The sequence below is a fragment of the Neopelma chrysocephalum genome, unplaced genomic scaffold (genome assembly GCF_003984885.1).
Source record: "Neopelma chrysocephalum unplaced genomic scaffold, ASM398488v2 Primary Assembly neopelma1_155, whole genome shotgun sequence".
Classification (NCBI taxonomy): domain Eukaryota; kingdom Metazoa; phylum Chordata; class Aves; order Passeriformes; family Pipridae; genus Neopelma; species Neopelma chrysocephalum.
The window spans coordinates 420,587-432,728 of record NW_020897817.1 but is presented as its reverse complement, the minus strand read 5'-3'; the positions used below and the strand labels follow the sequence as shown (position 1 = coordinate 432,728).

Sequence of the window (12,142 nt, the reverse complement as noted above, 5' to 3'; positions counted from 1 at the left end):
TGGGGAGCTCAGGATGCTCCATGGATGGATTCCCTCGCCTGCAGGTGCCCACTGGGCTCAGAGGAATGTTCCATCAAAAACTATGATCGTTTCCCTGTCTCTTTTGGCCTTTTTTTTGGCAGGGAAATGGAGGCATTTCAAAGAAGTTTTAAAGTTCTGATGCAAAATACTTTTGAGTCTAAATTGCGTCTCCAGAGAAATTTCCTGTGGGTGACTCGATGCAATGAGGATGGATAATGAACCCAAGGGGGTTGGTGTCACTCAGAGGCTGTGGGAGCCTGAGGACAGGGGGCAGGTCAGGGCACAGCCCACCCCGAGGGTCACAGACACGTCCCCCTCCCCAGCCTTGGGAACAGGGAGTGCTGAGGCTCTGGAGGGCTGGGGGCTGGGAGCAAGGGCTCCATCAATAAAGGACTGAAAGGCTGATTAAAAGGAGAAATGGATCAAATCCATCCTTTGCCTGCCTCTAAATAGTCCCTGAGTCGGTTTTAAGTGGCATTGACCAATGGCTGTGGCAGGAGCAGAGGACTCTAGTGCCTGGTTCCCGAGACTCATGGCTTTGAATTAAGGCTTTGCTGTTTTGACTGCGGTTTTCTTCTGAGAATTGAATTCCAGAGGCCTTGCTGGGGTCAAAGGCAGATATTGTTTCCATTACTTCTGAACGCAGTAAATATTTTCCCCGTGAAATCTCTTGCTTTCCATCTCTATGTGTTAAAAGATCATTCCTGCAGAACCTTAATTACCCTGAATACTTGGTGTTCTTTGAAAGAACGAGATGACAGAAGAAATGTCAGGAACAAAACATGTGAAAAATAAACAGTAATCGCAATATTTTATGGATTTCAGCCAAAAATGGCCTGATAGAGAAAAATTGTAGTATTTTATCGCAGTTGATGTGATGCAGGGAGATGCTGAGGCTCATTTCAGAACAAAACCAGAGGAAAAAACCCATAGTTCTCCAGGTTTTCACCCCTCAGCACCGGCAGAGAGCCAAGGCTGGGCAGAGCCACTGTGCTCAGACAGAGCATCTGGATGTCCCTGTTTGTGCCTCATCAGGGCCTGTCCCAGCATCTCCTTCAGCCTTTCCTCAGTATTTGCTGCAGTATTTTGTGTGCAGATACAGTTTGCACATTGAACACGCTTTGAAAGCGGGGTCTGGGCAGTTTGGGCTGGGTCTGGCCATTATGAGTTGGGAAAAATAAGCTCATGAATATAAAACTGTGTTTGAATTGCCCCTGCAGGCTGCACGGGCAGCCTGGTGCTGGGTGGCACCGAGGGCAGCAGTGCTGTGGGAGCAGAGCCCACCCAGCTGTGCCCTGCCCAGGCACACACAGCCAGGGGCTTCCTGCCACTCAGCCCAGGATTTCTCCTGCTCCTGATTGCCTTGGGTCCGTTTTCCCAGATGAGAATCTCTTCTTGCTGAGAACATCTGGTTCTCTCTGGCACAAAGCAGAGCCACTGAGGGCCTCACCCTGCCCCACTGGAGCCCCCACGGTCTTCCCAGGGGTTTCAGCTGGTGGTGGGAGGGTCCTGAAGGCCCCACTGGTATCAATAGGGAGAGATGAGTGTCTGACTGCAGGCTGGGCTGAGGAACCTTCCCTGGATGTGGTGTTTATGCACAATATTCCATGGAGGGCTGTGTGTGCCTGGGGAGGGTGGCTGCCCCAGGAGGGGTGAGTGCCTTGTTCTGGTTTGGAAAGGTGGGGTCACGGATTGGGAGCATCCCTGGACTGTGCCTCATCAAAGGCTCTGTGGAATTAACAACACATGCAAATATATGCAAATTCCGATTTTAAATATAGAGGATTTAAACATGCTAATTAGATGCATATTAATGCTGTAAACAGACACATTGTCAGATCTGTGGCGATGGCTCCTCCATTCTTTTGATATCCGGGAGGGTTTGCGGGAGCTTTGCTGCTGGAGGGATCAGAGCCAGGAGCAGCAAATGGGGTGGGAGATGGAGCTCTGTGTGCAGGAGCCAGGAGGGTGTAGGAGATGGAACTCTGTGTGCAGGAGCCAGGAGGGTGTGGGAGATGGGAACTGTGTCCAGGAGCCAGGAGAGGCTGGGGAGGGGAGTGAGCAGTGACTGGACAGGACGTGAATGGAGAACAACACAGAGCAGGAAAATTACCCTTGACATACCAGGGAGGGGCTGATGAGATGGAAAGGCAGCAAAATTTCCAAAATCATGAAAGAAAGTGCATTTTGAAATTCTTTCCTACTGGCAGCATGTGAAAGCAAGCAGCCCCTGAGGGGATCCCAGTGGTGACATGGGTTTGGTGCATCCCCTTACCTGGCTATGACAAAGAGCACACAGCTGACCCCCAGGTAGGCGAGCAGGATGTACATCCAGATGTCGGGGGAGAGGGGGTTGAGGAAGGAGAACACGCTGGGGTTGGTCCCGTTGGGTTTCCTGTACAGGATGCTGACCCCCAGGGTCATGAAGGGCTTGGAGAAGTCGATGGCTTTCTCCCGCACGTGGGTGATGGTGAGAGGAGCCACGGCCAGGTCAGCTTTCTGTGGGCAGCACACAGGGAGGGGACAGGGCGAGAAGGAAAGGAGGAGTTAGAAGCCAAGGTGTTTCCATCTCCTCAGAGACACCCACAGCCCTCACACAGCAGAAATGGGCCAAAAAGTGCCCCAGGTGCAGCCTTGGGGTTCCCCCTCCTGTTGCACTTGGGGACGTGTGTGCTGTGAAATACAGCTGTGGGGTGTCTGATTTGTGCTGTGAAACAGTGCAGCCAAAGGGAGGTGTGACAGCCTCTGCAGCTCTGCTAAACTGCTCAGAAAAATTCGATTTTGTGGTGTTACAAATGTCAGTGACCCTCGCTGTGCTGCCCCTCACCCTAAGCAGAGAGCAGCTGTGTGTGAACCCGCCGTGGCAGGGGTGGGATGTTGCTGTTGTCCTTCCTTTCGTGCTGCTTTACTGATTTCTGTGCTAATTCAGCGAGTGACCACATACACCCTGTTGGTTCAGAGCTGTGCTCATTCCTCTCACTGAATATTCACCCAGGTTCTTAAAAAAGCCACAAGAAAGCCAAGGCTTTCTCAATGTCACCCGCCATGCTTGGGCTTTGCAAACCACTCTTTGGGATTGTGGACTTCCGAGGAAACGCAGGCACATAAATTACAGCTCTCAAGTTGAGCAGAACCTCCCCCCATGCCAGGAGCTCGTGCGAGATTTATTTAACATCTGGTTCTGAAAATTAAAATTCTACATTACCCATGAGTGATAATTACCTAGAGATGGAGTGGATTTGTCATTACTCCCAAAGTTTAAATCAATATTAGCTGGAACATGCTTTGCTCCAGCAGGAACTGGGGGTTCACTGTGGGAACTGGAGCAGATCCCTGGGCTGTGCTGGGGGGGAAGCTCAGGTTAATGGTCTCGTTTGGCCCTTCCAAACCTGTGATGACAGTCAGTGGAATATTTTTAAATAGAGGAATCTGGGCCTTTTACTCTAAGAAGAGTCTCTACAGGAGCTGTGTGTGTGTGTGTGAGTGTGTGAAAGGGATCCCCTCCCGAACGAGTGCAGCCTCAGAGGGCCTGAACAGAAGAGCTTCAGGAATTCTGTAACAAGGGATGTATTTTGTTCTAACATGGTTCTCCAGCTGCGCCCTGGTTGGTTCTCTTTCCTTCTCACTTTCCAAATGGAAATATGTTTTTAAACCAGCTTGGTGCAGAAACAGCCCATTTCAGTCCCTGGCACTTGTCAAAACTTGGGGAAAATGGGAACAATATTTTCCAAGTGAGCCTGCTGTGCCACCTGTGGTTGTGGAGACATGGGTGGAAGCTGAAGGACGGGAGTTTGGAAGTGGACAGGCAGTGGTGGCTGCTCAGCCTGAGCTGGGAACGTTCTGGATCCTTGGGACCATCCTGGCAGGTTTGGAGCTGCTCCCCCAACCTCACAGCACACCTGGGAATTTTGGCTTGGTGCTCCCCACAGTCACAAGGCAGAAATGCAAAAGAAATGCAGCGTTTTCCCTCCTCCATCACTTCTGTGTGGGTGTCCTGACTCACCAGGGAAAAGCGAAGGAGATGCTGAAGGATTTGGCTCCGAGTTTTCCTGAAGGAGGGGACGAACGAGCAGTTCTGTGGCCAGAGCTCGCTGGCCAAGGGAGAGCTGAGGGATCCTCAGCCAAATTTGTCACAATGGTACAGTGAGCAAAGAACAGCCTGGAGTTTGTGCTTTGCCACGGAAAATGGAGAGAGAGAGAAATCTGCATGGACACCCAGGGATCCAACTGCTTTTAGTGCAGAAATAAAATTTTACTGTGTCATTCCATCAGCTCCTGGGATGTGCTCCCAGCCCGTGTCCTTGCAGGGAATGTCACACACGGGCAGGACGGAGCCTGGATTTGGGAGCCCGGGCTGGGGTGTGTCCTGAGCAATTAGAGGCAGTGCAGGGCTGCAGTTCCATATCCTTTCTATCAATGCAGATCTTTCTGAAGGTGGCCTCTAATTAAAGGTTTGCTGACGGAGAGGATCTAAATCAAACCCACCAAGGATGAAGCTTTGATTTGTCGTGCTCTGACGTTCCAAACCGGGCAGTCAATTACCAGGCTCTGGCTGCTTCCTTCACTCAGCCCTGACTCTTGTGCTGTTGCACAGTCAGGTGGATTTTATTGAAAATGAGGAATTAGAGCAAGTGCCAGTGGCTTAAAGGCCCTTGTCCAGCAAAACCACTTAAGCCCCTGCCTCTCTTCTCCTGGAGCTTGCTCGCCTTCCAGGCGCTGTACATGTTCTTAAGTGTTCTGCTGAATTGAGGCCAAAAAGATGAATTTTGCCAAGGCAGCTACACACCAAATGCAGACACTTCTCCAGCACACCTCGAAGGGTTTGGATCTCCTCATTCCCCCAGTTAGAGCATTTTCACTTGGCTGGAAGGGCTGCGGGTTCACCGGGCGTTCAGCACAGGGACGATCTCATCCGCTGCAGAGGTATTTGGCTTTATCAGAAAATGCCAAGCCTTATCTCCAGGTTCTCAGCTATCAGGGAGATGTGGCCTGTGGGTCAGAAGAGCTCTTGCCCAGCCGTGGTCAGTGTGGGAATCCTGCAGTGCCTGACCTTGGCCGGAGCTGGGCCATGGGTGGTGGCTGGTCATGGCAGAGCCCAGCAGCGTGAGCACCCAGGCAAATATTTATCCAAGAAAATAAGCTGCCTCTGTGCTTATTTTGCCAACCTGCATTAGGTATTTACATAAACTAATCATGTGTGTGTTGCCTGAGAGACAGAAACAGTGTGTGTTTTACTGCTTTAGTTGTTATCCAGGTGTCTGTCTGGCAGCACCCACACCGTCCTCCCTTGGTCCCTCTTGCCACTGCCACTGCTGGGCCTTCTGTGCTGGGTTCCATCCCTGTCCCCTCCCTGCTCTGCTGGCTTGGCTGCCGTGCCCTGCTCCTGCTCCCTGTGCCCGTGGCCTGGGGCTCACGCCTGCATCTCCCTGATCCCTTCCCTGCAGCTCTGGGGATGAGGGGCTGGACTGTTGTGCAGCCCGTGGCTCAGAGGTGAGGGGCTGCTGCTGGGGCAGGGGTGAGAGTGCTCTGTGGGAGCCCTGAGCCTGCCCAGGGACAGGGGAACACTCCCTGGGAGCAGTGATGCTCCAGGGAAGCAGGGTTGGTGTTAACTGTCTGACTCCGGCTCTTAGCGGCTGCTCTGGCAATCTCAGTCCTCATTTAGACGTAATTTTTGTCATTGAATTTATTCAATATCAGTGGTGAATTAAGAACAGCTGTCAGCAGGAAAAACCTTGCTGTGAGCTGAAGAGGAGGGATGAGAGCCATGAAGTCCTGGTTGGGCTCTTGTAATCTTCACTTTAAGGAAGTTCTTCAGAGCTGGAACTGCCATTAATTGTACCTGAGGGATGTGAAGCTGAAAGGCCCCAGTGAGAATGGCCATGCTGTGAGAGACAAGTCCTATCCTAGGGATTCCTGGCACATGAACCAGCCAAGGAGGGGCAGGCAGGTCCAGGGACACCTGCAGAGACATGCAGAGAACTTGGGATCCCAACATCCACTTCAGTGCTTCCATCACCTGATCCCTGAATAGGACCCAGTTATGAATCCACCCAGATCTCAGCACAAAAGGAGAAACTGCTCTGGCTTATTTCCATCCCCTCCCTAATGCTGAGGTCCTGCAGTGTCTAAACAAGAGGTGGAGGGCACTTCATCCAGTGAAATTCTTTTTCCCTATTCCTGGCTTTGTGGCTTCCAGACAAAGCCTCAGTTCACTTGAGATGAACCTCCCTCAGTGCAGGAGCGTTAATGGGGGGCTGGCAGAGTGCTGCAATGTGTATTTCTGCCAGAATCTGCTGTCAATAAACATCCACTTCTTGTGAAAGTGTTAAATCAACCATCAGGAATCGTCCCTAAGGATGGATATTACATCTCCTCTGCAGTTACCATTGGCAGGGATTTCCATTAGAGACCCTGGCATTTTCCATACCTGTTTTATTCCCACCTGAAGTCTCAGGTTGAATGGCAATTTGATGTGCACCGTTTCAGCAGAAGACAAGTTTTATTTGTGAACAAGTTTGTGCAAAATGTCCGGAACAACTCATTCTGCTGGTTTTATGGGATCCTGCCCACAAACAATGGGGAAGATTTGCAGGCATTGCTTTGCCAGACAACTGGAATTTATAAATCAGAGCGGATGGGCCGCGGTGTGCAGTGGAGCTTTGCTTGTATCAGTAATAATTTCTATGAATAAACATCAATAGCAGTTCACTGCTGCTGAAAGGAGGGGGTTTGGCAGTCATCAAGTTCCCTGTTTGTTATGGATAAAGGGCTTGGGAGCTTCTCTGCATCACCTGGGTGCCCCAGACCTTCCTGAATACTCGAGTTCAGCTCTCACGGCCCTTCTGATGAAGGCACCTCTGCAGGAATGGCCAGAGAGGTGACAATAAGCAGCAGACTGGTGAGGGGAGAGGTTAGTTCTCCAGGGAATAGGCTGAACTCCCTCAAAACAGGGATTTTTTTTCTGCTGAGGATGAGCAGCAGATGAAAGGCAGCAGGGCAGGGCTGTTGTGTTCAGCTGCACAAGGCACCTGGCTGACAGGGTCGTGCTGTGCCTGCTCTGATTGCTGTTGCTTTTCCTGTTTGTGCTTAAGGCCAGACTAGAAACGCAGGGATTTTACAAAGGATCATAGCCCAAGGCATCCCTGCCTGTGGCCAGGCATGTCTGGATCAGAGAGCAGAGGGGAGGGGGGGATGCGTGACTGCGCCAGCCCAGAGCCCTCACTGGGTAAACACCTCCTGCATGGGCCTGATTTACCCTCTGGGGGCCTGATTTACCCCCTGGGTGATGGCACCCACCCCTCAGACACTGCTCTTGTCACCCCCCAGGCTGCCCCTGCCCAGCTCCTCTCGGGTGCCTCTCTCAGCCCAGCCAGGGCCATCCCAAGGGACCTGATGCCCCCTCCCTGCCCATCTTCTCCAGGTTTCAGCCTCGCATCAGGCTATTCCTGGCATGCAGAGTCTGCCACTCCCAGGGCTGCCAGGCTCTCTGAGCAACAACAATCACCATTTTAGTCTCTCATTGCACCCCAGGAGGACCCCCTGCTCTGCACAGCCCACCCCAGCTCAGCCCACCTGCATCCCAGCATCTCCTGAGTTAAGTGGGTCTTCAGCACAGACTTTAATCCTGGCCTGGCTGTTTGGAACTCACAACATCCTACCTGCTTTATTTTCCCACCTGAATGATCCCCATTGGTTTATGAGAAGGAGACACTGAACATGGAGGAAAGCCAGCCCAGATAACAAATTCTCAGTGTGGGCAGCCCTGTTTTCATCACCACAGCTCTATTTGAATGCTGTCTGCAACACTTCTCCTCCTGGGTGTGAAATAAACTTGAACTTGCCCGTTGGAGTGTCCATGGGTTGTTCCTTTCCCCACACCATGGGAAGATGCTGCCGAGGAAGGGCCCATCTGGTTGCAATTTCACTTTTTAAAGCTTTACATAAACACTGCTGTAAAAAATAATGACATGCAGATCAGGGAACTAATGGCTTCATGTGGGGCCTGGGCAGTGTCATCAGCCCCTGCAGACACACTTCAGCCTCCCAGGACAGAGTGCAGAGCTCCACCTCTGTCAGAGGACAGCTTACAAGAAGAGGGGATTTGGTCCTTTCTGGCTGCTCTTGTTAATCTGCTTTTTAAATAGTTATCCAAGAAACACCACAGTGCAGGCTGACCACAAATTTTGTGTTAGTTAATGAGGTTGTTCCCCAAACCTTCTGCTTCATTTAGCTGACCACAGCTCTGGGAATGGCTGAAGCCCCCCAGGGCCCTGTGGCATCTTGCAGGACAGTGGAGGTGACACAGTTTGGGCTCAGTGACTGTCTGGCTGCCATTCCCTGTATCTTATTTCCTGCTTTGGAGCGATTTGCTCCTTCCAAGCCCCGCTCTGCAGCCTCTGCAGTGAGAGCCCCATCCCTGCTCCTACAGCGGGTGTGGGGTGGCAGGAACTGTGTCCTGGGGGGCTGTGCCCAGGGGCACAGTGGGTTTGGATCTGTGTCACACACATCACTGGGAGCACAAAGCACCAGCCCTTCCGCTGGGACACCGCCGGTGTGACAGGCAAGGCTGTTGTGTAAGAGGCTATAAAATCTGTATTTTCAGCTGCGTGGAGCTTTCCAGAAGCAGAAGCAGCAGGGCAGGTTTGCACAGGCAGTGGGGTATTCCCCTGTGAGGCAGTGTCCTGCTCCCCAGGGCTGTCCCCACGTGCCCTTGCCGTGCTCCTGCTCCCCGGGTGAGCTGCAGTGCCCGCTGCAAACTGATTGTCACCGTGTCCCTCTAAGGGACATCATCATTATCATCTGCATTTTACAGATGGAGGAAGCATTGCACAGAAGCAACTTGTCCAATGTCATTTAGGGCAGATAAGCAGATCAGAAGCCCGGCCCTGCTCCCGAGCCAGCCCCAGCTCTGCAGGCAGTGACTCACCCAGCAATTCCTCCCCCAGGAACTGTACCCCATGCTATGGGTGGGGGATTATTTTTGTGTCTTTGCTGCCTGAGCCGTGGCCTCAGAATGTAGCCAGGACCTGGAGAGGTGGTCCAAGGGCTGCTTCAGTGGAGCAGGACATTGCCATTCAGGAGGAGAGCACAGTGTCACAGCTCTTGCCCTGCCTGTGCTGTGCAGAGGAGAGAGGAATTTTGTCCTCAGCTTTTCTTCCAGAGACCTTCTCTGGGAATCAGATATTCATAAAAACCCAGCTTTCCTCACCTCCCTAACTGGACTCCTGGGATCACAGGATGTGCTGGAGGCAAGATATCTAATTAGGGAACTGAGCAGCCTCTGGCCCCAGTGGCTGTTCCAGCCTCGGTGACGTTGGGAGCGAAGCTGTCCCTGCAGGGTCCCTGCTGCTTAATGGGGTTTTGGAAGTGGCCACAGAAGGAGAAGCACAGCTGCTGTGTGGCAGAGGGAGCTTTGTGTCCCAGGAGACTTTAGAAAATAAGTTGCTTTTATAGAAAATAAAAAATGAAACTGTCCAGTGCACACCTGCTCCTGCAGTCTCGGTACCTCCTCTGGTCTGGGCTGGCCTGTGTGTGGGACATGCCTGGGGTCCCCGAGCCTCCTTGGTGCTGTGCCCTGGCCCATGTTTGTCCCTGGGAGCCACAGAGCCCATTTCTGAGCAGTGGGAATGGCTGTTTTCAGGAATTCCAAGGGAATGCTTGGAAGAGCCAGACACAAAGATGCTTTCCTGGCAGCTCCTGTTGCACGGAGCCAGGCGGGGTCGGGAGCCAGGCAGGGTCAGGAGCTCACTGCGGGTGCCCCGAATCAGCGAGCAGAGGTCTCTGTCCCACCCCAGCCAGCACAGCCGACCCTGGCACTGCCCTGGGGCCTCACTCACGTGGTCGATGAGCTCCTTGATCATCCCGTTCCACTGCCCCTTCTCGTCCTGCGCCCCGTACTTCCCGTCCTCCACCAGGCGGATCTCGTAGGAGAAGCCCAGGATGATGGCCAGCTCCTTGAGCAGGTCGATGCAGTAGCCCTCGAAGCGGTCGTTCCCGAACAGGGCCGTGTCGGACTTTCGGAACATCACAAAGGGCTCCTCCTGCACCGGGGGAGGCAGAAAGTCCCCGTCAGGGTCAGCCCGAGCCACCGGGCACCGGCTCTTCAGGCAGGGCTGGCACCGTGACATGTTGGGAATAAATTAACTTTGCACGGCACATCGGCTAATTAGCAACCTTGTTTACCCCACAAAATTTAATTTTGTCTCTCTGAGCAGCCAACTGTTTTCCATTTGGTAGGATTTCAGGGAGAAAAATAACCATTTCATGCTCCGAAAATGAAGTGTTAGAAACAGTAAAAGGGGGGAGGACAAACCCACCCCTGAGTCCTGCACCCAGGAGCTGCAGCGAGCAGGGGGCTGGTGGGTGAAATTCGGGGTGAGGGAGCTGTGCATGGCTGGGGCCACCCCAAAACGTCCCCCATGCAGCTCGTGTTGCTCTGTGCCGGCACCACCTGATGGACACGGGGCCCTGCTGCTGTCCAGGGATGCTCTGTGCCTCTGCTGCAGCTACAGCTGCCCTGGCAGGGCTGGGGGTGTGGAACCACGGCAGAGCTGAGCCCCAGCACAGGGGAGGCAGAAGTAATCGGTGACCTGTGGGTCTGTCCCCTCCAGCAGGGGCACGTGAGGTCACACAGTGAAGCCCAGAGCCCTTTGGTGACTCTCAGGCTTGGGCAGCCACCGAGGACGAGGGACACTGGGGAGCCCGAGGGAAAAACGTGTGGAGGACAGATGGAAATGGGAAAGGATGGTGGGCAGAAGGCAAGTGGAGGGTGAAGCATCTACAGTAGCGAGGCTGTGCCTCAATCAGGGGTGTCTGCAGGGCTCCTGCCCTGGCTGGGGGGTGGCCAGCGAGGGGAGGGCTCGTGCTTTGCTCTGGTGACCGGCCCCAGGTACTGCTCGGGGATGGGGGGCTTGAGGAGGTGGGAGGGCAGGTCTGGAGCCCTGGTTAGAGCTGGGCTTGGTGGGGGTGGGCATCCTGCCCAGGGGGTGCTCCAGGGAGGGGGCTCAGGGCTCAGAGTGGGACTGTGCCAGCCTGGAGGCTGCTGGTTCTGGTCACCTGCCAGCATCCCCCCTCTGCCCCGGGACCTGTGTGCCCCTGGAGGGAACAGGGGGCCCGTCTGGCCTTGCAGCAGGGTCAGGAGGGGAGGTGGGAGGACGTGAAGCCCCCCTTGCAGAGCTCTAAAGCCCGGCTGATCTCATCCTGCCCATGGAGTTGAGCTTGGCACGCGCAGCTCGGCTCAGTCCCGCTCTCCCCCGCCGCCCCCTCGGCTCTCTGCTCTGGAATTAGTGCTTTGTTTGGGAATCAGCTGAATCCATGGATCCTGATATAAATACCCTGGCTCCAGAGCAGCCATAAAGCACTATTAATTTTGGGAAGCGCTGTAGGGATTACATACATATTTAACAGCCGAAGCACTGAACATTAGGACGCCACTCGCCTCAGTAATGTATCTCCAGGTCTCAAACATTTCCTAGGGGGTAATTCTGAACTCTGTGAACCACTTATTCACGGACTATTTCACAATTTATTACTGAAAATGGCCAGACATCCAATTCACAAGCTCTCTCGGTTTGCTAATCGATTTCTCAGTGAAGGTGCCCTCAATTTCATAACTTCACAGTTCCCATATTGCTTGGGGAGAGCAGTGCTGGCTGCTGGGGTAATATTTCTCTTCCAACAAGTCACTGCAATATGAGCAAAAGGGGAAAAAATAACCTTTCATGCTTTTCCTTTCAGAGGCTCCTCCTCTGGCTTTTCTCCCGTCATTTACAGTAGTGCAGAAGTACAAAGGGGTGTTGCAAATGCAAATAACATTTAGGGTTGTACTTTATATTTCAGACTCCAGCATGTGAAGTGCAATCACTGCAGAACTCAGGTTTGCATTCCTCATGTTCTCTCCTCCTGCAGGCTCAGGGATCACAGGGTGGCATGGGTACCCCATGGCACGTGCCCATGCCCACAGAGGGGCACAGTTAATGGGAACTGATATCACCCTGTGCCTTATGTAATTTGTACATGCTCACAGAGCACGGGATGGAAATGCTGCCCCAATAAAGCCTGTCCAGGGCAGATGGCTGACAGTCCCCTCCTGGCTCCGTCCATGTGCATTATGGAGTGGCCT

General features: G+C 53.2%; 1 protein-coding gene across 1 annotated transcript in view; it reads right to left on the bottom strand.

The window, feature by feature from the left end:
- Window positions 1-12,142, bottom strand: part of GRIK3 (glutamate ionotropic receptor kainate type subunit 3) — an 84,673-nt gene that overhangs the window by 11,713 nt on the left and 60,818 nt on the right. The window contains exons 10-11 of the mRNA XM_027701323.1: window positions 9,858-10,061; window positions 2,297-2,520 (exon numbers count right to left, since the gene is read on the bottom strand). Coding sequence (XP_027557124.1) covers window positions 2,297-2,520; window positions 9,858-10,061 — 428 coding nt within the window. The remainder of the gene's footprint in view (window positions 1-2,296; window positions 2,521-9,857; window positions 10,062-12,142) is intronic.